Source organism: Fusarium solani (genome assembly GCF_023522795.1).
Source record: "Fusarium solani strain SB1 chromosome Unknown bctg00000000, whole genome shotgun sequence".
NCBI classification, from domain to species: Eukaryota; Fungi; Ascomycota; class Sordariomycetes; order Hypocreales; family Nectriaceae; genus Fusarium; species Fusarium solani.
The window spans coordinates 3,377,950-3,404,970 of NW_027072157.1; the positions used below are offsets into that span (position 1 = coordinate 3,377,950).

The 27,021-nt window shown below is 54.5% G+C and overlaps 11 protein-coding genes across 11 annotated transcripts; 6 read left to right on the plus strand and 5 right to left on the minus strand.

Annotated features, from left to right (window-relative positions):
- Nucleotides 1-73: 73 nt before the first annotated feature.
- MRS44_001074 (uncharacterized protein) lies at nt 74-1,159 on the minus strand (the record flags this gene model as incomplete). The annotated part of the gene is made up of 3 exons (XM_065623548.1): nt 74-375; nt 685-851; nt 966-1,159. The coding sequence occupies 3 exons, from the start codon at nt 1,157-1,159 to the stop codon at nt 74-76; spliced, it is 663 nt and encodes a 220-aa protein (XP_065479994.1).
- Nucleotides 1,160-1,684: 525 nt separating this feature from the next.
- On the plus strand, nt 1,685-3,793 carry MRS44_001075 (uncharacterized protein; the record flags this gene model as incomplete). The annotated part of the gene is made up of 1 exon (XM_046270470.2): nt 1,685-3,793. One exon carries the CDS (start codon nt 1,685-1,687, stop codon nt 3,791-3,793), a length of 2,109 nt encoding a protein of 702 aa, XP_046138966.2.
- An 842-nt stretch (nt 3,794-4,635) lies between these two features.
- On the minus strand, nt 4,636-6,647 carry MRS44_001076 (uncharacterized protein; the record flags this gene model as incomplete). Its single annotated transcript, XM_046275060.2, has 4 exons — nt 4,636-5,602; nt 5,652-6,127; nt 6,263-6,374; nt 6,466-6,647. 4 exons carry the CDS (start codon nt 6,645-6,647, stop codon nt 4,636-4,638), a joined length of 1,737 nt encoding a protein of 578 aa, XP_046138967.1.
- Nucleotides 6,648-9,432: 2,785 nt separating this feature from the next.
- On the minus strand, nt 9,433-12,781 carry MRS44_001077 (uncharacterized protein; the record flags this gene model as incomplete). The annotated part of the gene is made up of 13 exons (XM_065623549.1): nt 9,433-9,567; nt 9,631-9,836; nt 9,890-10,043; nt 10,102-10,194; nt 10,342-10,540; nt 10,588-10,736; nt 10,792-10,948; nt 11,047-11,150; nt 11,612-11,726; nt 11,939-12,063; nt 12,118-12,452; nt 12,502-12,574; nt 12,629-12,781. The coding sequence occupies 13 exons, from the start codon at nt 12,779-12,781 to the stop codon at nt 9,433-9,435; spliced, it is 1,998 nt and encodes a 665-aa protein (XP_065479995.1).
- Nucleotides 12,782-13,001: 220 nt separating this feature from the next.
- MRS44_001078 (uncharacterized protein) lies at nt 13,002-14,690 on the plus strand (the record flags this gene model as incomplete). The annotated part of the gene is made up of 6 exons (XM_065623550.1): nt 13,002-13,264; nt 13,321-13,411; nt 13,468-13,632; nt 13,689-13,878; nt 13,943-14,285; nt 14,357-14,690. 6 exons carry the CDS (start codon nt 13,002-13,004, stop codon nt 14,688-14,690), a joined length of 1,386 nt encoding a protein of 461 aa, XP_065479996.1.
- Nucleotides 14,691-15,829: 1,139 nt separating this feature from the next.
- On the plus strand, nt 15,830-16,376 carry MRS44_001079 (uncharacterized protein; the record flags this gene model as incomplete). Its single annotated transcript, XM_046280709.2, has 2 exons — nt 15,830-15,904; nt 15,960-16,376. The coding sequence occupies 2 exons, from the start codon at nt 15,830-15,832 to the stop codon at nt 16,374-16,376; spliced, it is 492 nt and encodes a 163-aa protein (XP_046138971.2).
- Nucleotides 16,377-17,405: 1,029 nt separating this feature from the next.
- MRS44_001080 (uncharacterized protein) lies at nt 17,406-20,210 on the plus strand (the record flags this gene model as incomplete). Its single annotated transcript, XM_065623551.1, has 8 exons — nt 17,406-17,507; nt 17,576-17,778; nt 17,833-18,292; nt 18,334-19,189; nt 19,238-19,440; nt 19,489-19,605; nt 19,660-19,778; nt 19,985-20,210. The coding sequence occupies 8 exons, from the start codon at nt 17,406-17,408 to the stop codon at nt 20,208-20,210; spliced, it is 2,286 nt and encodes a 761-aa protein (XP_065479997.1).
- A 78-nt stretch (nt 20,211-20,288) lies between these two features.
- On the plus strand, nt 20,289-21,028 carry MRS44_001081 (uncharacterized protein; the record flags this gene model as incomplete). Its single annotated transcript, XM_046275063.2, has 2 exons — nt 20,289-20,685; nt 20,742-21,028. 2 exons carry the CDS (start codon nt 20,289-20,291, stop codon nt 21,026-21,028), a joined length of 684 nt encoding a protein of 227 aa, XP_046138973.1.
- A 353-nt stretch (nt 21,029-21,381) lies between these two features.
- Nucleotides 21,382-23,853, minus strand: MRS44_001082 (uncharacterized protein; the record flags this gene model as incomplete). The annotated part of the gene is made up of 1 exon (XM_046279892.2): nt 21,382-23,853. One exon carries the CDS (start codon nt 23,851-23,853, stop codon nt 21,382-21,384), a length of 2,472 nt encoding a protein of 823 aa, XP_046138974.1.
- A 276-nt stretch (nt 23,854-24,129) lies between these two features.
- MRS44_001083 (uncharacterized protein) lies at nt 24,130-25,344 on the plus strand (the record flags this gene model as incomplete). Its single annotated transcript, XM_046275064.2, has 1 exon — nt 24,130-25,344. One exon carries the CDS (start codon nt 24,130-24,132, stop codon nt 25,342-25,344), a length of 1,215 nt encoding a protein of 404 aa, XP_046138975.1.
- Nucleotides 25,345-25,442: 98 nt separating this feature from the next.
- Nucleotides 25,443-26,574, minus strand: MRS44_001084 (uncharacterized protein; the record flags this gene model as incomplete). Its single annotated transcript, XM_046283851.2, has 2 exons — nt 25,443-26,232; nt 26,294-26,574. The coding sequence occupies 2 exons, from the start codon at nt 26,572-26,574 to the stop codon at nt 25,443-25,445; spliced, it is 1,071 nt and encodes a 356-aa protein (XP_046138976.2).
- Between the last annotated feature and the right edge of the window lie 447 nt (nt 26,575-27,021).

The window sequence follows — 27,021 nt, forward strand, 5'->3', positions numbered from 1 at the left end:
ATAGCACACCCACTTTCACTTTTCTTGTCTGCTCTGTTCTGCTTGCTCAGCCGCTCGCTCGCTTACAGATTGATTACTGTCCCTTGACAGGTGGTTGTTGACCGTCAACCCCTTGCTCTATCAAATTGTCTGTGGTCTGGGCGACTTCAGTTGGCGCTGCGCGCTGGCATCCGCTTTGTGAACCGAGAAGCCGGCTTCTTTCAAGCCTCTCCTCTCCTGTTCCCATTTGCTCGCGTGCTGCGCTGCCGGACGCCTCACGCCTCATCCCCAGACTTCTTCGCTGGTCGTTGAAGGGTTGCTTGCGCCTTTTCTCATCTTGCATCGCATCCATCTTGCGGCCTGCAGCTGAGACTGGTCGCTGCGTCGTGTTGCATCCTGCACTCTGCAGCCAGGAAGCAGTCCTTGCATTGGATCCTTGGTCCTTGCGCTTCTATCCTGCTTCGGCCGTGGTCCTCGCCTCTTCCTTCCTTGGCCCCGTTAACTGTCGCCTTTACCGTTGTTGGCGTTGACAACCCCTGCACGCCTCCATATCCAGTCCACAGTTTGCCGCTGTAACGACCAACACTCCTTGAAGAGCGACATCGCCAACGTCGCCCGCAACCGAGAAAGTTCAAACCAACAAGGGGAAACCAACATTGCGACCCGGCTTCTTGGTGCTTGGTCCCAATTCCTCGCGTCACCCACGTGCACCTGGTGCTTCTGCGGCTTGAGTCGTCTCATCACAACCACCACCAATCGCGGCGAGTCCCTCCCGCTCGGCTCGGCTCTTGTTGTGTGCGTGCCTTGGACGCCATTGCCATCCCTGGCGCATCTCACTGTCTGTGTGTGGCCCCCCGCAACCGACGGGGGTTCTGACGAGATTTGACAACGGTCTCTAATTAGTTGTCACGGGGGTCTCGGGAATCAGTTTTCGATTGACGAAGACTCTAAGAGTGGGTGAGTTTTTCTGCCCAATTGGGTGTTACCTGGCAAGCCGCACCGCTCCGAGTCGAGGCATTTGCATGGCGGCTATTAATACAATCTGAGTGACCAACAAGCTAACGGGAATGGCCAGGTGATTTGACTCAATCTCCCATTTACCCTTGTGTTCCGTCTGGGGAATCACAAGGACGCGAGGTGACAAGACGAGATCGAGACGAAACTCGCGCTGCGACGTCATTTGTATCCTCCCTGTCGGGCCGGCCCCTGGTGGGTTTCTACTGCCTGAGCGAGATTGATCGGTTGCGACACACCTACCGGATTACCTACGTGGACGCAGCGCACCTGTGTACCCGATACGGATACATCGACGGCATTGTTCGCATCTTCCGCTAGACTCCGCTTCTTCTCCGCCCTTTGACCCCCCCGTCGGACTTTGCACCAGGGAGTTTCTGTTGCTATCGCCGGCTGACAAGGAAGAGAGAGAAAGGGGTGACGAGTTGAAGAAAAGGCTGGGCCAGCAAAGAAAGTGGAAAAGCACGAGACAAAACTGGACGACAGCGAGACACATCGCGTGCTTGCTGCATCAACCCCCCGGTTTATTTGGTTTTTGATCCTTTTCGGGGTCCTTCTTCGCTTCTCTCGACTTCTAACCCACAAAAAGGAAAGACTTGGGCGGCTTCCGTTGATCAAGTCCACCAATTCCTTCGCCCCCCTCCAAGTCTATCCAAGTCTAGTCCACCTGTCCTCCACCAGTACCGGCAAAATGACAGGCGTGCTCTGTGCCCCGTCGCCCACGGCTCTCCACCCACCGCTTGGCAGCCCCCGGGAAGGCGGTTGCTTAACTCCTTCGCCTTCGTCCTGTCCTCTTATCCTTCACAACCACAGCGCATTCGCCGACGACGTCGACAAGGATAAGATAGCACGGGGTGCAGCTGAACAAGCGAATGTTGGCACACCGTTGCCCTCTCCTTTGTCCTTGTCGTCGCCCGTTCGTGCAGGCCTACCCAGGGACACTATAAAACCTCACTCTCGGTCGCCTTCTGCCGCCGCTGTAGGAGACTGTGGACCCTCAAGTGCTGCATTGTCATCTCCCCAAAAAGACACGGCTCTGTCAAACACACCTTCACCATTCTCTCCTCCTTCAACTCTGCCTCCTTCTTCCCTTGCCTCATTTTCATCCTACGCTTCACTTCAACCCCAGGCTCATCGGGCCAATCCTGCCCCGAAGGTCATGGCCTCTTCGGTTTCCCGACAACATAAACCCGACGCTCTCTCGCTCGCGCTACCAGCTTCGCTCAACAACATGCTTTCAGCCAGCGAGAAAAAAGCATCCCAATCGCAATCTCCGTCGACCTCGTGTCCTATTTCGGCCCTGTCCAGCGCACAAAACGCTGCAATGAATGCCTCAAATGGCGCCGCATCCTCGCAAAGCCTGACTGATGCGCTCAACGACCTTGCAAAATCCCGTTCAACCCCCACGACCCTTCCTACGCCCACCACTGCTCGGACTTACACTTCCACCACCAGCGCCGACACCACTTCCTCCGATGTAGCTGCGACAATCCTGGCCTCGACGCTGCAATCGCCATGCTTTTATCATCAGCGATTTGCAGATGCCGTCGACATCGGCAAGGTTCTGGAGGAGATTAAGAACGATGTCTCCATGTCGCATTCCCGTCTCGTCGCTACTGCAACTGGCGTTCGAGAAGTCTCGAAGCAACTTCAGCGCCGTCCTATCAAGCGTGCCGTCCGCAACATCATGATTGTCACCAAGGCGCGCGACAACCAGCTCGTCTATCTCACTCGCGAGCTCGCCGCCTGGCTCCTGCGAACCCCACGCTACGGCTCCGACCTCGGCGTCAACGTCTATGTCGACGCGAAGCTTCGTGGCTCCCGACGCTTCGATGCATCTGGACTGCTCGCCGAGAATCCGCGGTTCCAGCATATGCTCAAGTATTGGACTCCTGATTTGTGTTGGAGCCAGCCCGAAAAGTTCGATCTCGTCCTGACCCTCGGCGGCGATGGTACCGTTCTTTTCACCTCTTGGCTTTTCCAGCGAATCGTGCCCCCGGTGCTCTCGTTCAGTCTCGGTAGCCTCGGCTTCATGACCACTTTTGAGTTTGAAAAGTACAAGGAGCATCTGAACAGAGTGATGGGTGACGATGGCATGAAGATCAACCTCCGCATGCGCTTCACTTGCACTGTTCACCGTAGCAATCGTGGGCCCGGTGCTCGCGGCGCTGCACAGCCCGAAGAATCTGAGCAATTTGAGGTGCTCAATGAGCTCGTCATCGATCGAGGCCCTTCCCCTTATGTCTCAAACCTCGAGCTGTACGGCGACGACGAGCTTCTCACCGTTGTCCAGGCCGATGGCTGCATCTTCTCCACCCCGACAGGTTCCACTGCGTACTCTCTCTCCGCTGGTGGTGCTTTGGTGCACCCAGATATTCCTGCCATTCTCCTCACACCCATCTGCCCCCATACCCTTTCGTTCCGGCCCATGGTCCTCTCTGATACCATGGCTCTCCGCGTCTCTGTTCCGCGCAACTCTCGAGCTACCGCTTATTGCGCTTTCGACGGCAAGGGTCGTCTTGAGCTTCGCCAGGGTGACCACGTCACCATCACGGCTTCTCAGTACCCGTTCCCCACGGTCACACGTACCGATACAGAGTGGTTCGACAGTGTGAGCCGCACTCTCCGCTGGAACGTGCGTGCTGCTGCACAGAAGCCTTTCGATGCCGACACCGCAGAGAACGACAATGAGGACGACCTTGGTTGGGATATCGATACCGACAGTGCCTGCTATGCGAGCGAAGAGGGCAGCGTCAGCGCAAGTCCTATCCGTCGTCAGATGAGCCTCCTTGGACTCTAAGGAAACACTCGGGCTCTCTGATTGCCGCTAGCTGGCTTGTCGTATTGTTGGAAAGGGTTGGGCCTTGGCAAGGAGTTGTTGGCGTTTTGGTACATTTTTAATACTCTCTTTTGAGCACCCAGACATAGAGGGTGATGGGAAAACCTCAATCTGGCAGGAAGAAAGCCGAGATAACAAGAATAAGAAGGACTGGTTTCTTAGACATTTAGATATCTACTACATACCTAGACAATCAAGATATGGGCCCGAGGCCATATCCAACACCAATTTGGTGTCAACAACTACGTGCCATCAAGACCCCAGCTAAGAAAGTGCTCCTAGTTATGCTTTTTTTAAGCTTAATAAACTCGGTGGTGAACCCCCCTAGCCTCGATCATCAGGTCTATGGGCCACATTACGGATAATTCATTGTCTCTCATCGTAGCGTGCATGTGTAGTCAGATATACCGCTATACCGCTAACCAATCCAGCACCAATTGCGCTTCATAAGTTGGTTATCATGTCAATCTTTGCATTCATTTCCATTCGAGAAGCCGAACATTGGCCATACCAAGTCAAGCATTCTCGGGCGAATGTCGATAATATCTACAGACCAAGCCATCCGAGTAACCCAACCGTACATAGCCCAGAGCCAATTCCCCACCATCATCAAGCCAGGACACTTAACAAAACACCATCCGTACCCGAACCGTTAAACCGAGACAATAGCAGGTCGTGTAAATGCAAACATTTTCGGTCACCCTTTCTGGGATCGTACTCCAACAGCCTCCGACATGATATGAAAGTCATTCAGGGGCGTTCCTCCGTCCATTAAGTCCATGAGGTTCAATATAGCACACATCTCATCGCCAGGCACCCTGGCTCAGAGAGAGCAGTCCGGCCACGCAGTCCATGTCGGGCCTCTTGCTAGGGCTGACTGACCCTCGCATAAATCTATCCACTTCATCTTCTCGGGGTGCCGGCCGCTTAAGCGTATCCTCGAAAATCTCCATGCCTTCCTTGATGATTGATCTAGGGCGAGCGGGCGCGGTATTGGCACGATTTGCCAGGAGGCTGGGGCTCTTCTGTTCCTGAAGAACTCGGCCGACTCGACGGGGGTTCTGGCTCTTGGGAGGCGCAGGCGGCAGAGGTCGTCGATAGGCATCCGATGGGTTACCATCCTCATCCGGGCTCCAGTTCTCCTTATCCGAGTCCCCTGAAGGTGAAACCAGCATCGAGACCTTCACCTTGCCAAACTCCCTGTCGGCCTTCTCGGTCTCCTCGGGGTCCGTTTCAAGTCGCGCCACGCTCGATCCGCTACGGTTCAGCTTGGCCTTCTTTGCCTGGTGGGATCGGTGAGGCTTCGGCATGGGAGCATTGCGCTTAGCGTTGCTCGGCTGAAGGATCCCGCTCGACGATCGAAGAAGACTGATAGCAGCTATGGCCGATCCATTCGACTCGTGCTCGGCCTGGGCTGTCAGCTCGTCACGGTTCTCAGCATCCGCACAGGACTCCCAAGCATGCACGTCACGAGACCGACCTCGCATAAGCCTTGGAGGCAGGGAGTTGGTAAGAGTTGTGATGGGAGGAAGAGTGATGGCTGGAATTGCGCTGTGGCTGCGTTGCAGGCTTCGTTGCCGCACCTGTGGCAGGCTTGGTGTGGTGGAAGATGGTCGAGGAGGGAGATCACGAGTGGGAGAGCCTTGGTTGGAAACCAGCTCTGCCTTGCCCTCCAGGGAGAGTGATAGGCGGACTTTAGACTGGGACTGGGGTTGGCTCATAGGCTGAGAGCCCTCGGATGTGCACGAAGATGGCGGGAAAGGTTCAAATCTGCACCTGTTAGCTTCTAGTGCCATGCAGGATAGTAAAGATGGCGTACCTGAAGGAGTCATCACCGCCACGGCCGAACGCGGGCGGGGTGGAAAAGGAACTACCAACGTTGTTCCAACGGTTGGAGAGATATCCGATTTGGGAACTGGACATGGAACTGGACAGGGAACCATCATGGGATTCCTGGGAGAGGGCGGGATCAATGCGGCTTGGGGTGATGTCGGGGAGCCGAGGGGTGCTCTCGTGGCGGTTAGAGATGGGGGTGCTATTCACAAGGTCTGAGTGGGAGCGCGGCATGGAAGGAGTCCGGGTAAGAGTTCGGGGAGAGGCTGAGATGGGATCCGTAACTCGAGAACTGGCGGGGTCGGATGCTGGGAAGGTCTTTTCAGGTTTACTCGGGGTGGTGTTCGTGATTGGGTCGGAGGAGATGACGTGCATGGCCCCATATCGAAGGGCAGCAACTTCTTGAGGCGAGAGAGGGCGAGATTTCCTTCTATCATTTTGTCTTCGGTTCTGGAACCAGATCTAGAATGGATCATGTCAGTTGAGTGTTCTAAAGACCATTGAATGACGCGTGGCACATTAAGGCGAGTGCGGGCACGAAATGCAGGCATTGCCATTGGAGCCATCAAGGAGGGACGATCAGAGGGTCCGCCATACCTGAACCTCTTTCTCATTTAATGACACGCGCTGGACGATCTCCAGACGCGCCTGCTTGTCGGGCTTGGGGTTGCTGCTGTACGCCTCTTCGAGAATCATTTTGTCTTTGGCCCTGCATGCAATTGATGCAAAATTAGCTCAGTCCAACGTCGAGGAGGGCGGCCGCAGAAACGGCTGTGGCTTGGCGGGTTTCGTCGACATACGCAGTACGTTTTCGCTTTCCCTTGGGATGCTTCTCAGTCTCTGGTGCAGGCCGGGGTACTGCTGCATCGACCAGAGGGGGAAGGCTCTGGGGCGTGACGACGGGCTCATGGTGGTTGGGAGCCGAAACAGCGTGCTTGTCGGGCGTGGCGGCGACGAAGGGGGAGTTTGTGGAAGTGGCCATGATCGCGGGCGGGAAGAGGGAGATGGAAATGGCCTTATTGGAGAGGAATATGCATCCCTAGGAGGGCGGTCAAAGAGGAGGCGAATCGAGATTGATGGATGGAGGATGATGTCGTGGCGAGGTGAGCGAGCGCGAGGCAGAGGCGGGCGGAGAGGTGGAAGATGGTTTGGGTAATGAAGAATGAGAGGAAGAATGAAAGGGGAAAGGAAGGAAAAAGAGAAGAATAGAGAGAAGAGGTTGTCGTCAAGTCAAGTCGTGGGTGCGTGCAGCTGGGCTGGAGCGAGGGACGTGTAGGAGTGGGACGTACGTGAGGCGTGGACGTGGAACCGCGGAGAGGAGGAATGTCAAATGGGCATGCTTCAAAACGAGGCGGCCCAGCCCATCCCATCGTCCCTTCCCTTTTCCAAGGCCCTTGTGGCTCCCTGTGGCTCCCCCCTCCCCTACCCCCTCCCCCTTCCAGGAAAAGCGCCTGGGTCCCTCTGTCTTTGGCGCTTCTCTGCTCCGCGTTTTTTCCCTAGCCCTGTTTCTGACCAATCCCGCCGCGCGCCTGGCGCTACTGTATCCCAATCGGGCAACCCTGTAAACACGCGTTGCACGTGCCCCCCTGTCACCTCTTGTATTTATCGCTGCAGCTTCAGTGGGTTGGCCGCTGAAAGTACATACATTGGGGAAAAAAACAGAACAACAAAGGTGCTTGTCCCAACCTCCCAGCCTTCGACATTTTGTGCTCGGCTCTTTTTTTCACGAATCGTCTCGTCTTTCCCGCCATTTCAGTTTACTAAACCAGATGCTGACCGTCTTTTTGGAAAGACGCGATGAAGGATGTATATATACGGCTTTGTACCAAGTAGTGTAGTCCTGTGTGTCGCGCCTCGTATTGTTTTTTCCTCATGTTGTTTGTTGTGCATTGGCTTGTTTTGAGGTAGATACGAGAGGAGCTGACTCGTCCCCATCCAGTACATCAAATCATCACAAATGGATGTTTTTCAGATGCATCTCCCCCGCAACGACCACAAAAAGACGCGCTTTTCCACCAACAACGCGTGCACACATTGAGACATAACTCTATTTTGCTGATCCATTAAAAGCCCGTATTCACGCTTGTTGTTCACATCCGTCCATCTTTAATCCACTGCTGTGCTGTACATGACATCCCATCGGGGAGCCCTCCTCATTCTTCTTCTCGTCCGAGGCATTCCCCTCTTTGACCTGAAAAAGACACGGCGCCAAAGGATCGTTCTACTCGTTGCAGCTGATTATTGCTTGCATCTCAGCCCAGCCCACACGTCTAATCTTGTTGACAGCAAGAAAAAACAACGACGACTGCCATGCAGTCCACTCATCTGGGCCTGTTTAAATCACATCCATTCCCATTACCATCCGTCCTTGCTTTGCTCCCCATCTGTGCCCCACGCATCAGTGAACGGCTTTAATGATCCCGGGGGCCATCTCATGGCCGTGTTCATTGACACCCCTGCTTCATTAAGTGGCTGCATACGCCGGCTCCAGGGGTGCTGCTGCGCGCCATCCCATCCATGGATCCCATCCATTTAACTAAATCACGGCGCCAAGGCTAATCTCGAATTCATTCTTCCATCAACACGGATCCCTGCGTCGCCGGTCCTGGCCATCTAATTCTTTGACAAGTCGCGTTCCAGAATGCATTTGCCATGTTTGAGATGACAAGATGACGGTGCGCTGCTATCTGCCTCAGAGTCGCCGCCCATCTCACTACAGCGCCGTATGGCCACCCACCCTGCCTGTGTTTTGATGGGGCACTCTAGGCGCGTCTCAGCTCTGGCTGCTGCATCAAAAAGTAAATAACAAGAGCTGAGGATGTTTTCGGAACACCCTCAACGGCGATCCCGAGCCACCACTCAACGTTGCCGTTATGAATAACGCAATCACGTCAGTGTGGCTGCATCGAATGCAGAGAAGCATCCATTGCATTACCCGCCGCCCGGTGCCAAGTTGTGAAGCTGGATATCGTCTGCCATAGGGTAGATACTACAGGTGGGCAGTCGAGTTTTCTTCCATGGTCCCATTGTCAACAATGGATATCTGCAGACGATATATTGGGTCAACATTGAACCAACGACAAGCTTGGGCATGTTTTCATCCTTCTCGAAACGCGAGTCTTGTTTGGGCATTCATTGTCCAATCATCCATGAGATGCAGACCGCCTGGTCCGTTGGTGACACCAGGTCTGCATCTAGAGCTCCGCCCAGCAAGGTTGCCCTCACAAGATCTGGTCCATGTATATCTGCACAGAGCTGCAGGCCAGTCCTCTTCGGTGCATTAAACACTACGTTGATCAAACAGTGGCCCGATCCAGAGCCCAAGTCAGTGATCCTCTCAAATTACTCAAGGGATAGAAAGCCCGGATACTGCCCTCAGTGAAACAACTACACACTTTGCCCCGGACAACCAGGTCTCACTCATCACTTAAGTACCAAGCCTCTTAAATGCCCAATGGTCTTTGTCTTAGCCAAGCCACGCAAACTTGGCCCTGGGTGCTGTTTTGAAGGAAGTCTAGCTAAACTAAATAGGACACTGCTCTCTGCAGTGGCACTGTCCCTTCTGCCTCATCAAAGAGAGGCATAGCGGCCAATCTTTTGTGCCGCCCCATAATCACGCTGCTGTAAACTCCAGGACTTTCGCCCCGTTCCTCATAAATGGTCATTCCGGCTGCCAATGTGCCATCCTCAAACACTGCCCGCGTGCCGTTCCTTTGGCACCCGGCAGCATCCTCCTCAACAAAGTATCCCGTGACCGCACGAGTCATTTACAGATCATCGTCGGAAAGCTCGCCAGGCAGAGGCATGGCGGCGGCCTCGTCCATCTCCTTGCGGTACTCCTCCAGGAGCTTCTCGTCGACCTGAGCAGTGGGGGGAGCAAGGGCGGGAGCAGCAACGAACTCCTGCAAACTTGATTAGCATCGGAGCTCCACACCACGTGAGTAAGAAAAAGTAAAAACACTTACAAGCTGAGGGTTGCCGACAAGCTTGCGAGCGAGCCAGAGGAAGGGCTTCTCGAAGTTGTAGTTGGACTTGGCGGAAATGTCGTAGTACTGGAGGTTCTTCTTTCGGTGGAAGGTGATGGTCTTGGCCTTGACCTTTCGCTCCTTCACATCGACCTTGTTACCGCAGAGAACGATGGGGATGTTCTCGCAGACACGGACGAGATCGCCTATCATCAAATCGTTAGCGTGGCCCTTGGTAATGTGAACAGGGTCGACTTACGGTGCCAGTTGGGGACGTTCTTGTAGGTAATGCGGGAGGTGACATCGAACATGATGATACCGCACTGGCCGTTGATGTAGTAACCGTCACGGAGACCACCGAACTTCTCCTGACCGGCGGTATCCCAAACGTCGAACTGGATCTGACCGAAGTTCTGGGACATGGGTTAGCGCCCCGCACAGGTCCAACGTGGGGTTCAAGCAAAGACTTACGGTGGTGAAGCCCAGAGGGTGAACCTCGACACCGAGGGTGGCCATGTACTTCTTCTCGAATTCACCAGTCAAGTGGCGCTTGACGAATGTGGTCTGTCGTCAGGAAGTATGGTTAGTCGCTGTTGATGACTTGCAAGGGATCGCTCCACGTCTCTCGGGATTCGACTAGGGCGGAGGGGAAAGCTCGGCGACCGTCGACGATATCGCGAAAGAGGCGCTGCGTCATGGAATCCTACACACCTTTCCGGTACCACCATCGCCGACAAGCACGAGCTTGAAGGTGGGGGTCTGCTGCTCAGCCATCTTGATGGTCGGGCCTGTGGTGTTGTAGCGACAGGTGGGAGAGGATGTAAACAAGCGGGGTGCTGCGATGATGCGGGAGTTAGCTGGGTGCAGAGCGGGCGGCACGGCGCAAGAGAGAGTCGTTCGGGGTGATGAACTGGAAGAGAGTCCAAGGGAAGCGAGGAGATGGGGGGCTCTAAATACCTGGAGAGCGTCGCTGGGGGTGGGTACGAGGTTGATTGACGAACTTTCAAAGAGAGCTGGTCAACCTGATGTTTTGAAGGCGGCGGGGAACTCTTTGGGCAGGGGAAGGGCCTCAAAGCGAAAAATTCAGTCGCCCCAGGGTGGGCTGCCTGCACGTGATATTGCAGCACGGATCCATGACGGCGGAAAAGGCTGCCCACTCACTGTCAGCGATTCAGCGTCACCATGGCCTGCTATCGCCGTCACCGCCTGGAACATTCCACTCTTGCCATTGGGCACCGCCGAGTTGACTCGGTCGCACGCCTTCTCCTGTTCGCTGCGGCTTGCTCCGCGGGCGGTGCGCCGGGCTGCCTGCTGGTGCCTTGGGTCTGGCTACAGTACCTGGGTACCTGCTGTCCTGAGTTGGGCTGCCCAGGCCTTGCTCGCTCCCAACAAAGAAATCCATCCATGTAAGGTGACATTTCAGGCGGTCTATCGGCAGCTTTACCCAGCTCGTCTTTCCTTTTGTCATCGTAGATCGGTCCAGCGGCGGCCTGCTCTCGGGACACTGCCATCTTTACTTGCTTGCATGTGTTTAGTCAGCCTTTTTTCTGGTAAGGGTCCAGGCAGCCTTTAGGTAGCAATGGTAGAGGCAATCTCGAGAGTTTGATTCGAAGATCTCGTGCTTGGCCACAATCATCACCTTATCGGAAACAAGAGCGTCCTCCTTGCTAGCGAGCTCGCTCTTCTCTGCATGCATGGGTTCTGCTCCTGTGATCAACAGGAAGATAAAAATGGATTCTTTAATCCGTCAATCTACGCTTGCTACACTTATTCAGCTTCATATGTCGTCGGCTTGTTGATACCATCTACATGCTGGTCTACCTACCAAGGTAGTCATTAGCACACCCAGAGATGCCTCGTTGAATATCTGATAAACTGCACGTCACTCGATCGGTCGCTACTTGTCCCTAGCCAACTCGTCTATGTCTGTCATATCACCAACACATCAATATTGGCATCATGATAGGAGTGCCAAGCATACCTTAACCTCTACGTTGATGTCTAAAGTCCCAAGATGCTTTGTAATCATGAACTGCGCCGCGATGCGATGCCTTATGTAAGGCACCCAGATTGGCTGTTGACTTGGCATCAAATCACTGGGACATCAAAGTCCAAGTAGACAACACATTAGGCTCCTAATGTTGGGTCAAATGATGCTCATGGATGGACTGCCTTTTTTGCGTCGTTGCTGTCATGATACCTAATCGTACATTACGTGAGCAAATCTTCAACCAGAGTCATATTTCGCCTTGCAAATTTCCTTTGATACGCCTTGGCCTATCATCGCGTATTGCCTGCTCATGCCTACAGAGGCAGAATATGACAGCCCAACATTCCTCGACCACCCCAATCCTTTCTCGGGGTGAGAGTCAAGCGTAGCTCTTGCTGCTCTGCCACGCCTGTTGAGCGGGATACCTTGATAAAGATGTTGCTCTGACGCAAGATTAGCTGGCATGCTCGGGTTGCTACGGCATCATGACCACTTACCCCTTCATTTCCTTGTACACACTCTGCTACCTTCTTGAGGTTGTCATGATTGGCCCGATTAACGTAGCCAAAGTTACGGATCTCGTCACCGGGCTTCAGACCAGCGCTCTCTGCCGGACTTCCCGCGGCGACGGTATTGACTTTGGCGAACGGAGGATCCAAGGGTGCAGAACAAGAGTCTGGCAAAACGAGTTGGGTTGTACCAGAGCTCGGCGCTGGCTCGGCATCGTTTTCATCGAGGCTGGCAAAATGCTCATGCAGGAACTTTTCAATCCGGGTCATGAGTGCCGTGTAATCATTCCTCAAACGGATTATTCTGGCTCTTGTGGTTCGAACTATGGAACGATTAGTTGGGGGATGTTAAGCATGACTTGGAAGCCATACTCTGAGCAACATCAAGGTCTGCACGAGGGAATCCATCTCTGGTCAAGAGAGGTGTGTTCATGTCCACGCCATGCTGAAATTCTTGTTAGTACATGATACCGCAGGTTCAAGTGTTGAACATAGGTACCGAGTCAAGCACTCCGCCGAGCGCCTTGAGTTCGGCCTCAATATCATCTTTCTTTCGCTCCAACTCGGCGAAGCTCAGATGCCCCGCATCGCCGTTGGTGATAGAAGCGCTGGTCTCACCAGAGGGCACAGTTGGGGCGTGTAGAGTATTCATCTTGAGGTAGTCCTTGACTCGGACAGATAATCAGCGACAAACACGAGATGGATGTTTAATAGGAAACGGATTTCATGGATCCCAGGCTGCGATTGGTGACGCGCCTTTGTAGAGGCTTCAGTGGTTGCACAGCGCAAACTCCCCTAGAAAGCCTGCGGGGCAGGCCCTTCGTTTGAAGCTCAGCTGCTCAGGGAGCTCCTACTGTGCAAAGTGCATAGAGATGGTCCGTGCACCACCCGACCACGGCGCTCCCTCCGCTGTCTGTCTCGTGGACTCGAGCCTGTGCTCAGCGACGTCACTTTTTCATCCCAGCAGCAGCTTTTTTCCCAACAACGCGCCCCCTTTCGACACAGACATTGACATTGCGATTCGACCCAACATGGCTACCGGAGTGGATGCGCGGCTTTTGAAGTCGACCAAGTTCCCGCCCGAGTTTAGCCAGAAGGTTGATATGCAAAAGGTCAATCTCCAGGTCATGAAGAAGTGAGTGCTCCTAGGCCCATCGCGCTTCTGATCCCCGTGCTAACTTGTCTGGCCAGATGGATCGCGGGCAAGATATCCGATATCCTTGGGAACGAAGACGACGTAGTGATCGAGCTTTGCTTTAATCTGATCGAAGGCCCGCGATACGTATGGCTAACTTCTCCTGACCTACCTCGAACACATGCTGATGGTTTCGCCGATAGCCAGACATCAAGTCACTCCAGATCCAACTCACGGGCTTCCTCGATAAAGATACTGCGTCTTTCTGTAAAGACCTATGGAGATTACTGTTGAGCGCCCAGGCCAGTCCTCAAGGCGTGCCTAAGGAGCTCCTCGAAGCTAAAAAGCTGGAGCTCATCCAGGAAAAGGTACGTTGAGACAGCAGCCACCTGCGTATCTTCATTCTAACCCACATTTTCTACAGATTGAAGCCGATCGTGCCGCGGAGAGCGCCAAGAAGAGGCGAGATGAGTGGGATCGCCGTGATCGCGAAGTAGCCGACCTCAAAGATCGCGATCGTCGAGATCGAGCATCGGCTCGTGGGGATACCTGGCAAGGGCGACGAGGCGACCGCGAATTCGATAATCGAGGAAGAGGAGGCTTCAGGAGAGGAGGTGGGAGGTCTCGATCTCCGGGTCCCCGCTTCCGCGACTCGAGGGACTCCTACGGTCGCGACAGTTACGTGCCTCGTGGGAGGCGCGGCGGCGGTAGAGCTGGACCTGGTCGACGAAGGTCCCCTGCTCGATCGCCTTCAGCATCTGGCTCATCTCGATCGAACTCGCGCGGCCGTAGTGCGTCGCGCAGCACAAACAGATCTGACAGTCGGCGACGGCCCTCATCACCCGGAAGACGGAGAGACGGGCGAAAGAGATCACGATCACCCGGTGGCGACACCTACCGAGGCCGAGCAAACCGTCGAAACGAGGGAGGGCGTAGAGCTGCTGCATCTCGCTCTGCATCCTCCGAGCGACGCTCTCCTTCTCCAAAGCGAAGACGATACTCTTCTTCAAGAAGCCGATCGGTAGATCGCCGGAGGCGTCGTTCAAGGAGCATGTCTTCTTCAAGGTCTAGGGGGACTTCTTTGTCTCGTAGCCGAAGTCGGAGTCGAGGCCGCAGTCCCAGTTACAGCCGCAGCCGTAGTCGCTCCCGTTCCAGCAGTGCGGCACACGACCGAAGGTCAAAAGGCAAGGGTCGAAGAGATAACTCTTCAGACATGGAGGACGATCGACGCCGGCAAAGGCGACCCAGCCCTGGACGGCGTGGCCAACGTCAAGCAAAGAGACGGGAATCGCCCAGCGGTCGACGACGCAATAGTTCTTCAGCTTCTTCACGCTCAAGGGCCAGAGACAAGTTAGCTGATGTTTCTGAAGATGAATCTCGTGCCCCACCAACCAAGCCCGAGGCAGAACCAGCGGCATCTACTTGACGAGAGGTTAGTCTGGGCATGAAAATGTTGGGGGGCAAGGTGCTGATTCTTGTCGATAACCAGCGGTAGAGTCTTGGCCAATTACGGCCATCCATGAATCCATGCCTATGGCAGGAAAGATGAGAACCATCCGAGAGCATCTCTTCAGGGATCGAGGCTAACAACAACGCAAGTGCTGCTCAGTGGCATCCTTCACACCGATTGCTCGTGGCTAAGTATATGTAGTGTTTGGGGTTGGGGCGTGAAAAGGGGGGAATTGGGTCAAAAGCAGAATGGGTTTTATCTAGAGTAATAAATAAAAGAACATGATTTTTGGGACGTTGTGATCATCACTGACTGAAGGAGATACTTGTTCGCCTCGCATGGGTGGCAGTATCTTGAGGTCCGTCGGAGAGGTTATAGACACCATTCCGAAGTCCACGTGACACCGAACTCGCTACAATGGTTGCTCACAACCATCATCTTCCGTAGTATAGTGGTCAGTATGCAAGCTTGTCATAAAACAACGCGCTTGAGACCCGGGTTCAATTCCCGGCGGGAGAGACGCCCCGTGCGATACGCACGATATCTTTTTTGCCTGGTTCTGAAGAGGTGAGTTCTCTTTTGCAAGATGGGTGTTACGAGAGGTGATAACCAAGATGTTGTCCTCCACGTGACATCGAACCTCACTACAATGGTTGCTCAACAACCACCATCTTCCGTAGTATAGTGGTCAGTATGCAAGCTTGTCAAAAAACAATACGCTTGAGACCCGGGTTCAATTCCCGGCGGGAGAGTTCGCCCCATGTGCAACACATGAGATTATCTTTTTGGTGTTTGGAGGAGGAATGGGATGGTTGAGATGCCTCCATTTCTTTTTGGTGATCGGACTAGGTACCTGGGCGTTGCGGCTGTGGTCCAAGCGTAAGCGCGATTACCCACTTTACCCTTGACGCGTAAGCGCCTCTAGCCGCGCCCCGCGATTTCAACCAGAGGCAGCCTAACTTGATTTCCTTTGCTGAACACGACTTCGAACTTTGACGCATCCCACCAGCGCGTCGCGATACCGATCCGAACGATTCGAGAGCATCTGATAGATTGAGTGGATGGCAGAAAGGAAGACAGGAAACGCTGTTGGATCGGGGGCCGGACAAGTGACCATGTCTGAGTATAAGAAGGCGCAAGCCCGCGTGCGGGATCTTGTTGAGAAGCGCAGGCTTCTCGAGAGGCGCTTGGTGAGCTTTGAATCCCAGATAATAGCGATAAGTTCTTGTTTTGACCCTTGAATAGACGCAGGTTGAGGATGGCATCGCCCAGAAGGAGACCGCCTACCTCGACAGCACACCGAGCGGCAACATCATCACAGGCTTCGACAATTACATGAAGGGAACCAGTGGCGCAGCGGCACAGCGACGCAAGGCCGGAACTATGGAGCAGAACAGAGTGTTTTCAAGATCATCCATTTCGTACCGACCGAATAACCTGGAAGGTATCGCTCCTGGATCAGGAGGTTCAACGCCGGCTTCAGGCGTGACACCCTCGTCAGCCGTGTTCCGAGACGGAGCCTCGAACCACCCGACACCAACATCGGCGACTGCTGGTAAGAACGCGAACAAGTCGAAGAAGAAGACGGTGGATCACGAGGATAGCGAGAACGACACAGCAGCGAGCAAGAAGAGGACAAACTTTGGAGCACAGCGGAGGTAAAGCATTGTTGGAATTGTGCTTGTAAGAATGGACTGGGCCTGGCGTTATGGACTTTAATTGGAATTACGGCTTTGAAGCGGCGTTTGGGAGGGCATTTGTCCGGTAGCTAGATGTCCAAGAGAGGCTTTTGAACGAGTTGCCTCTTGTGGATAGTGTCACGCGACACTCATTGATCCTTCTAATGCTCTGAAATGGTGTAACCCGGGCATTATAAATGCATTGTTTACTGGAACTGAAGAGGGCAATTCGCAATAGAGAGATCTGATTGACGCGAACCAGATTCCGTGATGGCACTAGCAGGGACATGATGGGTGATGGTGTCTACTAGAGGCGGTCAAAGTGAAGTTACCGAGGTCTACTTTATCAAGAGAATGCTTGATGCTTCGAGGCTATCCCGTGCTCCGTTGGAGGTTGGGAATGGAACAAACGTGGTACCAACCACCCGGCAACAGGGTTGTCGAGAGCTAGAGATGGAGCTAACGAGCTCCAAGCTGGGGGAGAGAGAGGAGCTAGCTCTTGAAGCAACGCGTATCATGATGGCACTGGTAACGCCACCCCGCTCCCTGGAGCTTGAACCTTGCTGGTTACAGGCAAATCGTCGAGAGGCTGCCGGATACAATGCGGGGTCTTGCATGAAGGAGAGAAAGAGATGGTATTTACTGGATAGGTACCTGAGGGTAATTAGAGGTATAGATAAGAGCACTGATGAGGAATATCTGTAAAAGTAAACATGACAAAAGTGACCTGCTTGATGCTGAAACAAAACACGAGATCTCACGTTACTGGGCAGATGCTGGCATGGACGGAAGAGAGGGGCCGAGCGGGCGGTGGTGATGAGGAGTAGGTAAGGTAAGAGAGGGGGCAAGGTACCTCTTACCTACCTATGATGGATGTTTCAACGGGGCACAGTTCCAACATCTCTCATCACTCAGCCTCGTATTCTTCTTTCTTTCTTGCATACACTCTAGTTGTATGTTCCATCACCCTATAACAATCCCATCACCTCTTCTCCCTCAATAGTTCTCCATGATGACGAGACAGGCCACCCGGTTCACCCCCGAGGTGCTGCTGTCGGCCCCGCGCCGCTCCACCGGCGTCCCCAACTCCACCGGCGAGCTCGTCCTCTACACGGTGCGTCAGCCTTGACGATGGCTTCAATTCCGCCGCTCTGCCATTAACCCGTTTGCTGACGCGTCCAGGTCTCGTCCTACTCGTTCGATAAGCACGCCAAGTCTTCTCAGATCCGCGTCCTTAGCATCAATGATGGCTCTTCCCACCTCATCTCTGAGGACACGGCTGCCAGCGACCCCATTTGGATTGGCAAGCATGAGATTGCCTTTATCAAGACTAGTGACAATGGGTGCTCTATGCTGTACTCTCAGCACGTCTTTGACAAATCGGCGTAAGAACCTCTCCACCGAACCATTGTAGTAAACCGGACTAACACCACTTCAAGCCCACACATGATCCATTGTTTTGCTGGCAGCATCGCAAACCCAAAGGCCAAATCCATCTCTCACCATGAGGTTGCATTCTGCTGCTCCGCCTTGACCACACCCCGGGGAGACATGTACTGGCCTGCGGCTGAGACTAAGACGTACACCTCGGCCAAGATCTACACCGGCCTCTTTGTCCGTCACTGGGATACCTGGAACAGCGAGAATCAGAACTCGCTTTGGTATGGTGTACTGTCAAAGAAGGACGGTAAATGGGCTCTCGAGCAGTCCGGCCTTACTAACCTCCTGGCCGGCACCAGCCTAAGCTCTCCCGTGCCTCCTTTTGGTGGCGCTGGTGACTTTGATATCTCGGCCTCGGGCATTGCTTTTGTGTCTAAGGACCCCGAGCTGAACCCTGCGAGAAACACAAAGACTGATCTCTACTATGTGCCTCTCAAGTCTTGGCTCGATAAGCCTCCAGTTCCTCAAATCGTCCACACCGGCACCCTCCGGGGCTACAGCGTGGCCCCCTCCTTTCCAATGATGGCAAGAAGCTTGTATTCGCCAGGATGAAGCACCAGCAGTACGAGTCTGATAAGACGAGGCTGTTGGTGATCCCCGATGTCACTGACCTGAGCAACGTGCAAGAGTTCTACCAGACGGATGATGACGAGGGTGGCTGGGATCTCAGGCCAGACTGGGCAGTCTGGAGGAAAGACGACAAGGTGCTGTATGTCGCAGCCGAAAAGCACGGAAGAATGGTGCTCTGGAAGCTACCTTCTGATCCCCTCAAGGCCCGGGAGCTCCCAGAGCCTATCCATGAGGATGGATCTGTCGTCGAGGCCCATCTTTTGGGAGATGGTGATTCTCTCCTCATCACATCCAAGTCCCGGATTGAGAGCTCAAGTTACGGTGTACTTGACCCAGAGACCAAGTCGGTGAAGGTGGTTTCGGCTAGCTCTAAGAACGGAAAGTCTTTTGGCCTGTCCAAGTCCCAGTGCACCGAGATCTGGTATCCTGGGTCGACTGGTTACAACAACCACGCCTTGGTTATGCTGCCCTCCAGCTTTGACTCGTCCAAGAAGTACCCTCTGGCCTTTTTGATCCACGGAGGACCACAGTCGGCTTGGACTGATGACTGGAGCACTCGCTGGAACCCGGCCATCTTTGCTGAACAGGGATACGTGGTGGTGTGCCCCAACCCGACAGGCAGCACAGGCTACGGACAAGCCCACATTGATGCTATTGCCAACAACTGGGGAGGTGCTCCATACGATGACCTCGTCAAGTGTTTCGAGTATATCGAAAATCAGATGGGCTATGTCGACACGGACCGAGCTGTTGCCCTGGGAGCGTCGTACGGCGGATACATGATCAGTGAGTCGTAGTGTCCATGGAGATGTTGGTGTGCTGACATGAAGTTAGACTGGGTGCAAGGTCACGACCTTGGACGCAAGTTCAAGGCCCTGGTATGCCACGACGGTGTCTTTTCTACGCAGAATCAGTGGTCGACCGAGGAGCTGTTCTTCCCTGAGCATGACTTTGGCGGAACGCTTTGGGAGAACCGAGCTGGATATGCAGAGTGGGATCCTTCTCTGTACACTGGAGAATGGGCGACTCCTCAGCTGGTGAGTATGTTTTCCTGTGGTTTCTTTAATATGCTCATTCTGTGATAGGTGATCCATAACGAACTTGACTATCGTCTCCCCATCTCAGAGGGACTGGCCATGTTCAACGTGCTCCAGGCGCGAGGTATTCCCAGCAAGTTTGTCATGTTTCCCGACGAGAACCACGTAAGTATCTACGTCATGAGTAGACTCGATTTCAGTTTCTGACTTTATATGCAGTGGGTGCTAAAGCCCGAAAACTCGTTGGTTTGGCATAGAGAGGTGCTGGATTGGATCAACAAGTACAGTGGTGTTGCGGATGAGTCCAAGCTGGAGAAGGAGACGGGCAAGTTGACCATGTAAGACTTTGTAGGAGCTGCCCTATCGCGTGATTGTAAGATTACGGATGATTGAGATTGAAATTGAATGAGTTTGGATAATAATGGAGGTTGTTTGTTTGAATAACTACAATACCTGCATCAATGCAACCAAAACTGTTCCTTCTTTAACAGGGCATTTCTCAGGTGTGAGGGTCCCCACTTTTTCCCTAGCTAGGCTGAGACAGGCTGAACCTCGTTGGGATCCATGAGATGGAAGCTCTTCTCTCCCCAAGCTCAAGCACGTGCAACACCAACACCAACAAGAGCTTCATCGCGAATAGCTTCACAATCGCTAGAGCAGGAGCGATCCCACAGCGCTTGGGTTCGGACATGCGCTGCTGCGAGACTCCAGATTTGAACCCGATGAAGGCGCAGACTCAGACACGGCGAAAACGAGGCGACGACGAGTAGAGCACCACCACCATCCACCTAAGCTTTTCTTTGCTTCGCGACGATTAAAATTACCGCTCAAGACGAACATCCTTAATCATGACGACGCCTCCTTCCCTCTTCCACGCGCTCCTCCGCCCCTCCATACTTCAGATCCTCCGCTCGACGGGTTACCACTCGACGCGCCCGGCCGTGCTCGACTCACTGACGGACCTCGCCGCCCGATACCTCTCGCTGCTCTGCCAGAGCACGGCCGATCACGCGGCGCACAACCAGGGTGACAGTGCAGATTTCACCATTGTCGACATCCGCATGGCCCTGCAGGACGCGGGCGCTCTCATGCCTGAGCGACTGCCCGCCGAAGAGCTGTTCCACGACAAGGAGGACCTGCGCGGTCTCGAAGAGTTCATCGCCTGGTTTGCGGGACAGCGCATGAAGGAGATGATGGATGTTGGTAGCGGTGACGGCGAAATGGATGCGACTGATTACCTCAATGGTGAGTCTTGCTGCATTGGGGTTTCTGCAGACGACGTGCTAATGATCGTGATGCAGCTCTTAAGAAGAAGCACAGCAAAACGGGCGAAGACGCCAAGTACCACGGAACGATTCTAGGCAGGGGACACGATGCAGGAGAGGTACAAGTCGAAGGCGGCCCAGACACGAGCATCTCGGAATGGATCTCCAAACGCAGAGCATCTGCTTCACTCAGCCCCGAGCCTGAGCAGCTGCCGCCGCAGCATAACCAGAAGGCGGTTCAGCAAAACGGCCACGCTAGCGACGACGAGTCGGGCCTGAGCTCTGTGGGAGACCGGCTGGATCACGAGATGGACTTGTCATAGGATGGAGGACGATTTGTGTGTTTTTGCATAGCGATGGAGTTTTCGGAGAGGACGGATAGTGGAATGGAATCGGGGTCCAAAAGACAGACCTCTTTGGGGTCCTTGTGTGTTTCTAGGTTGCTTTTGAAAGTCTTTGAGATGGGCTTGTAGATATACATCTTGAACTAATATTGATATCTCACTCGAGTCACCCAGGCCGTTGAGCTGTTGCATCATCCATCTTGAAGTCATTTCCAACGCTTCTCATGAGCGTGTATGCGTAGTGCTAGTATACAACATGCGACGACCTCGTCGCTCTATTTGAATTGGAGAGATGCCATATGATTCCCCCCAAGCGCCGATACATGCACATTTTATTTACCGCTTCCCTTGCCCTTTTTCATCATATCGTACACTCCCATCTCTTTCGCCGCCTCCCTAAACACCTGCCCCTGTTGGTCCTCCTCGGGCCAGTACTGCTTCTGTAGATACTCAAAGAGGGCCTCGCCACGGCGATCGCCCTGAAGTCTTGACTCGTCTCCCTCAGCCCAGTCCAGCAAGGCGCGGTCGAGGTTCCGCTTGGCGTGTACGAGGCGGCGACGGTGGGTTGGCGTATCCCACGCCAGCTTTGTGGTGCCCATGACCATCTCGAGGACGAGCGTCTCGGGCGGTAGGAAGTTGAAGATGTCGCGGAGGGCAGCTAGAGCGACGACGAAGCCAGCACGGTCACCGACGCGCCGGAACGTGTGGAGGATCTTGCGAGCGAGCTGTCCATCCATGCCGCCGTCAGCTGCAAAAACATGCCGGAACTTGGCCGTCTCAGCAAAGAGGTCGCGCGTCGACGAGACCATGCCGGGGATATGCCCAGCTGAGGGCATATGAAGTCGGTTGACGGCGAGCGTCTTCCACAGCGCGCTGAAGGTATACGGATCCGGCTCGACGCCCTTTTCCGTCACGAGTGTATCGTAGAGCTCGAGCGCCTCCTTGGACTGGCCCGCCTGGATGTACGACTCGAGGAGCTGGTTGATGACGAACGAGTCAGCCTTCATCTCGGCCTCCCGGAACGCCTCCCATAGCATCAAGAGACGCTCGTGGAGGTCGCGGAGACGGTAGTTCTCTGCCAAGAGGGAGAACGTCTCCAGAGTGGCTCGAGGGAATGGGTTCATGCCAGCAGCCTCTAATGCCTTGTCCTTGGAGGAGCCGCCACTTCCTCGAGCCTTGACAAAGTCAATTCGCGAGTCAATCATGCCCCAAGCCATCTGGTCCGCCTTATCCAGATCCTCAGCACCCCCTGACCGTTGCCAAGCACCGATGAGGCCGTTCAGCTGGATGGGCGATGCCTCGATGCCCCTCTTTCTCATAAACTCGACGACGCTCTGCGCACCCGAGAGGTCGCCCGCTCCGATGAGCCTCTTCAGCCACTTGCCAAAGAAGAACTTGTTGGCCACGACCGAAGGCATGTACTTTTGCTTCTTCAGGTCGATCTTACCGTCGCTCATCATGTCGACGAATGCGTAGAGGGCGTTCTCGGTCTGGTTCGTGGTCAGGAAGTAGGATATCACCTGGTCGTAGTCGGTGAGCTTCATGTCGTGTCCAAGGAGCTCGCGGAGCTGCCGGTACGCCAACCATGCCTTCTCCTGGCCCTCCTCCGTCCCGAGCTCCGACCATGTTCGAATCAGGGGCATGAGGATGCGGGGGTCCTTTTGCTTCTCAATGAGCTTGTTGACGGCTCGCTGAGCCTGATCCAGATCGCCAACGCGACAGAACATCCTCACGCCCAGCTCCCAGAACTCTTGGAACGTCACGGCATTCTCGTCACCTAGCGAGCTGATGCACCGCTTCCAGTTCTCGATGGCCTTTGTCTCCCATCCATCGACGAATACGGCCTCAATGGTCAACAGTTGCTGTGCAGGGCTCAGTGTGACCTTGGCCTCGCTCATGTCTCGCGACAAGAGAGCAAGATGTGATAGTCGATGGATGTTGACAGACTCGTCCGCCGAAAAGACCTTCCAAAGCAGATCCCAGACCTCAAGGGGAACGTGGCTCCAGCCATGGGCGAGGGAAAGCCTGGCCGCGTGGTAGGCCTTGAACAACCCCTGCACAGCCTTGGTGGTGAGCTTCGTCCCTCGGCGCATGTCCCTTGCCGTCCGAGCCAGAGTAGTGTTGAGGCGGGCGACCTTTTTCCGTTGATTGATTGTCCACGGCTTCTCTGGGACCTGAGGTAGGGCTATTCGAGAACCGAGGGTTCCCATCTCGGGCAACCCTGGTAGCTCCAAGTCCAGCTCCTCCAATATCTCCTTGGGAAGGTCTGCGCCAGTCTTGTCAATCTCCTCATCGATTGCCGCCGTGTAGGCGTCCAGCTTGGCAATAATCCTCTCTAGGTCGTCGGCCGTCTTCATCTTGTCCCAGTCCTGGCCCAGTTGATCAACAACCTCTTGGAAGGCTGCCTTTTCATCCTGCCCACCCATCTCATTCTTGATCTCTATCAAGGCATCCTTGAGCCCTGAAGTATCGACCTCGTGTAGCGATGCGCCAAAAGCTTCCTCACTGGGCAGCTCTGTCCTCTTATTGTCCTCCTGCTCGAAGAACCGAACGCTGAACGTCTTGTCTGTACCCTTGTTGGGATTTCGAAGCGCCTTGATACGATCGAGATATTGCCTGAGCTCGAACCTGCTCGGCTTTCGGGATACGGCGTCGTTAGCTGGTCGTTGCGCCGTGGCTTTCGAACTGTATGCAGCTGCTGATATCCATGGCTGCTGTGGCCGGTGCCGGATCGCCAATCGACATGAGCGACATATTGTCTCATTCCGGCACCGTAGCTCGAATAAAAGCGGTCGACCCGCCATCCTCAATGGCTGAAGTGCGCAATGGCAGTATCGAAGCCTCGTTGACGTGAGGATCTCGAACTTTTCGAGCAGTTGGCGGGCACAATTCAATCATTGGTCCGTTATCGATAAGACGCTGAAGACGCTGAAGTCTTGCTCTTTCCAGTGGGTGGGGGGTTTACCGCCTTCCCCATTGAGCGACCCATACAACTTTTCCAGCGGCAGAAAGATATTTTTTTGCTCTACCGCTGGCGAAGCTGCAATATTGCGACTTCAAGATACCCCAACCACAGCAAAATGTCGAACCCTTCGCCAGAGTTCCTCCGGTTCACAGGCCACCGGCACTTTACCCAGAGGTTGATTCTATCAACCCTGACCGGTCGACCTGTTCACATCTCCAAGATTCGAAGCACGTCGCCCACGAATCCCGGTCTCGCCCCTCATGAGATTTCCTTCTTGCGCCTGCTCGAGGCCGTCACCAATGGCAGCTCGATGCAGATCTCGTACTCGGGTACCACAATCACATATCACCCTGGTTTGATCACAGGAACTATCGCCGGCTTTGGAGCTTCTGACGGAGACCTCATCGAGCACAACATCTCCATGAACAACACGCGAGGCGTCACCTACTACCTCATGCCTCTCTGCCTTCTGGCGCCCTTCTCAAAAGCCCATATGAACGTCCGTATCTCGGGCCCCGGCGTCATCACATCCTCCACCGAGACGGGCGACATCTCCGTCGACTCCTTCCGAACTGCCATCCTCCCCCTCTTCGGCCTCTTTGGCATCCCTCCCGCAAGGATAGAGCTGAGGGTGCTTCAGCGATCCTGCGCGGGACCCGGCGGACGAGGCGGCGGTGGATGCGTCGAGCTGCGATTCGCGAGTCAAGTGCGACTACCCAAGACCCTACATCTCAACCGAAGCCCCGGCCGGATAAAAAGGATTCGAGGTGTCGCATACTGCACTGGAGTGTCTGCCTCGAACAATGCCCGAATGATCCACTCGGCGCGTGAGATCCTCAACCCCCTGGTGTCCGATATCCATGTTGCTGCCCAGTACGACCAGGCGCCGCTCGTACCCACCGGTGACAAGGCAGGAAGTAAGAGGCGGCTAGGAATTGGATTTGGTCTGAGCTTGGTCGCCGAGTCGAGCGCAGTCGGTGTGCTCTACTCGGCCGACGTGGTTGTTCCGCCTTCAGGTGGTGTGGTCCCTGAGGACATTGGCAGACGATGCGCCTTCCAGCTACTCGAGACCATCTCGCAGGGCGGATGCGTTACTCAGACCTCTGCCAAGACGGTTCTCATTCTCATGGCCATGGGATCAGAAGATGTCGGTCGTCTGAGGATCGGCCGCGACGTAATTGGAACTGAAGAGATGGTTGGACTGGCTAGGGATCTAAGGACATTTGGCGCGAGCAGCTGGGGCTTGAGAGATGTCGAGGACGACACCAATGATATCATTGTTTCTGTTAAGGGTACTGGCGTTGGCAATGTTGGCAGGAAGATAGCGTAAAGCAAAGGAAGCAATTCATTTCTGAAGCAATTCATACTCAGTTCATCATGCATTCGGAACAATCGATGGCACAGTCGCTGACAATTATCTCTTGCATCTCATTGCCGTCTATCAGTCTGCCCCTGGCGAGCTGGTACGGTGACACCCCGCCTGCGGGCTTCAATGGCTGCCATGGTCGCCCCATAGCTAATGGTGCGTAAGGAGTGTGCTGCCGTCCTCTCGAGGTCCATCGCCGCATTGCGTAGAGAATGCAGGACGTGATACTCGCCAATGACTGCATTTCCAGAGCTCAAGACGTCCGACAGATAGGTCCTTGTCGGCTCGTCCGCTGGCGACTCTCTTGCAGGCGGCTCTGGTTCTCCCGACTGCGAGCTGCCCTCTTCTGCTTCATTGATGGGCCTTAGCGGTTGCAATTCGATGTCTTCTGTCTCATTCACTGGTAACGAGCCAGGCATGTCCCGAGATACGCCACGCTCTTCTGCATCTAGGTCTTCTAGGGTGGGGCCCATCTCCTGGGCGACGTCCGGGATTAGAGGGCGAAATGTCTTGAGGGTCAGGCGAAGCCTTTCCCGTTCCGTATGTACCGTCAGCATCAGACATTGGATGGCCAGGATCGCAAAATCGGCAAGGAGATAGTAAATCCGCGATGTTGGCGGCTTCTGACCTATAAAGTCAATGACCAAGCCGCCGTGCATGTACCCTCGGTGGTAGTCTGGTCCAGTCGGGAGCGAAGCAAATAGATGAAGGAGCATGCAGATGAGGTTGGGAATGACGACTAACACGACATGTATGCGACTGGCGGGCGTGAGGAAGGGAAATGACTCATCCTTGGGTGTCAAATACATGTACTGGCCGACAGATCGTAGGATAAATCGAAACATGGAGCATCTAGAGGCAGACATTTGTAAGCGCAAGCCGGGCAAGTAAACAAGGGCGGATGGTAACGTACTCCATATAATACAGCGCGCTTAACTCCGCAAACACCAGGGTATCAAGACTCTTGAGCAAATGTGTAATGAATTCCAACTTTCTCGCTAGGCCGGGATTGCGCCGCTTCCTGCTCTTCTTCTTCTTGCGGCGCTGCGAGTGCGACTGGGCGCGCGACCGGGACCTGGGCTGCTCAGGCGATAGCAGATCCCGGGTGACACGGTTGGCAGAGGACGCGGGGAGAGGCTCGACAGGAGGAGCATCGGTTCGCGCCGTAGAGCTCGGCGAGGCATCATGGCTCATTCTCGGGGCTCGTCATCTGTTCTCGGGTTCGCGGACGAGCCAGTTCTGCACATGAGCAGGGCGATAGCTCAGGAAGAGCACGTGCAGATCATGGGCGACTCTTGTGGGTGATGTGTGATTGATGGAAGCTCAGAAGATCGGATCGACAAAAAAAATGAGAAAGCGACTGGCTGAAATTAAGAAAATTCAAGATACGAGTTCTTATGGGAGCCTGGAGAGGTGGGAACGGAGTTGTTGGAGCTTGGGAGAGGCCATGATAGGATTGCAGGGATCATATGTGACTGACACTTACGAGTACCGACAGGCCAACGGCCAAGGAGGTCGGATATCGGAGAAAGGATAACCCCGAGAAACGCGGGACACACTGAAGCTGGCCAAAGTACCTCCGTACCCCGCCATCGGATGTGCAGTGGTGGGTGGTGCAGCACCGGCCCAAATAATTTCTGT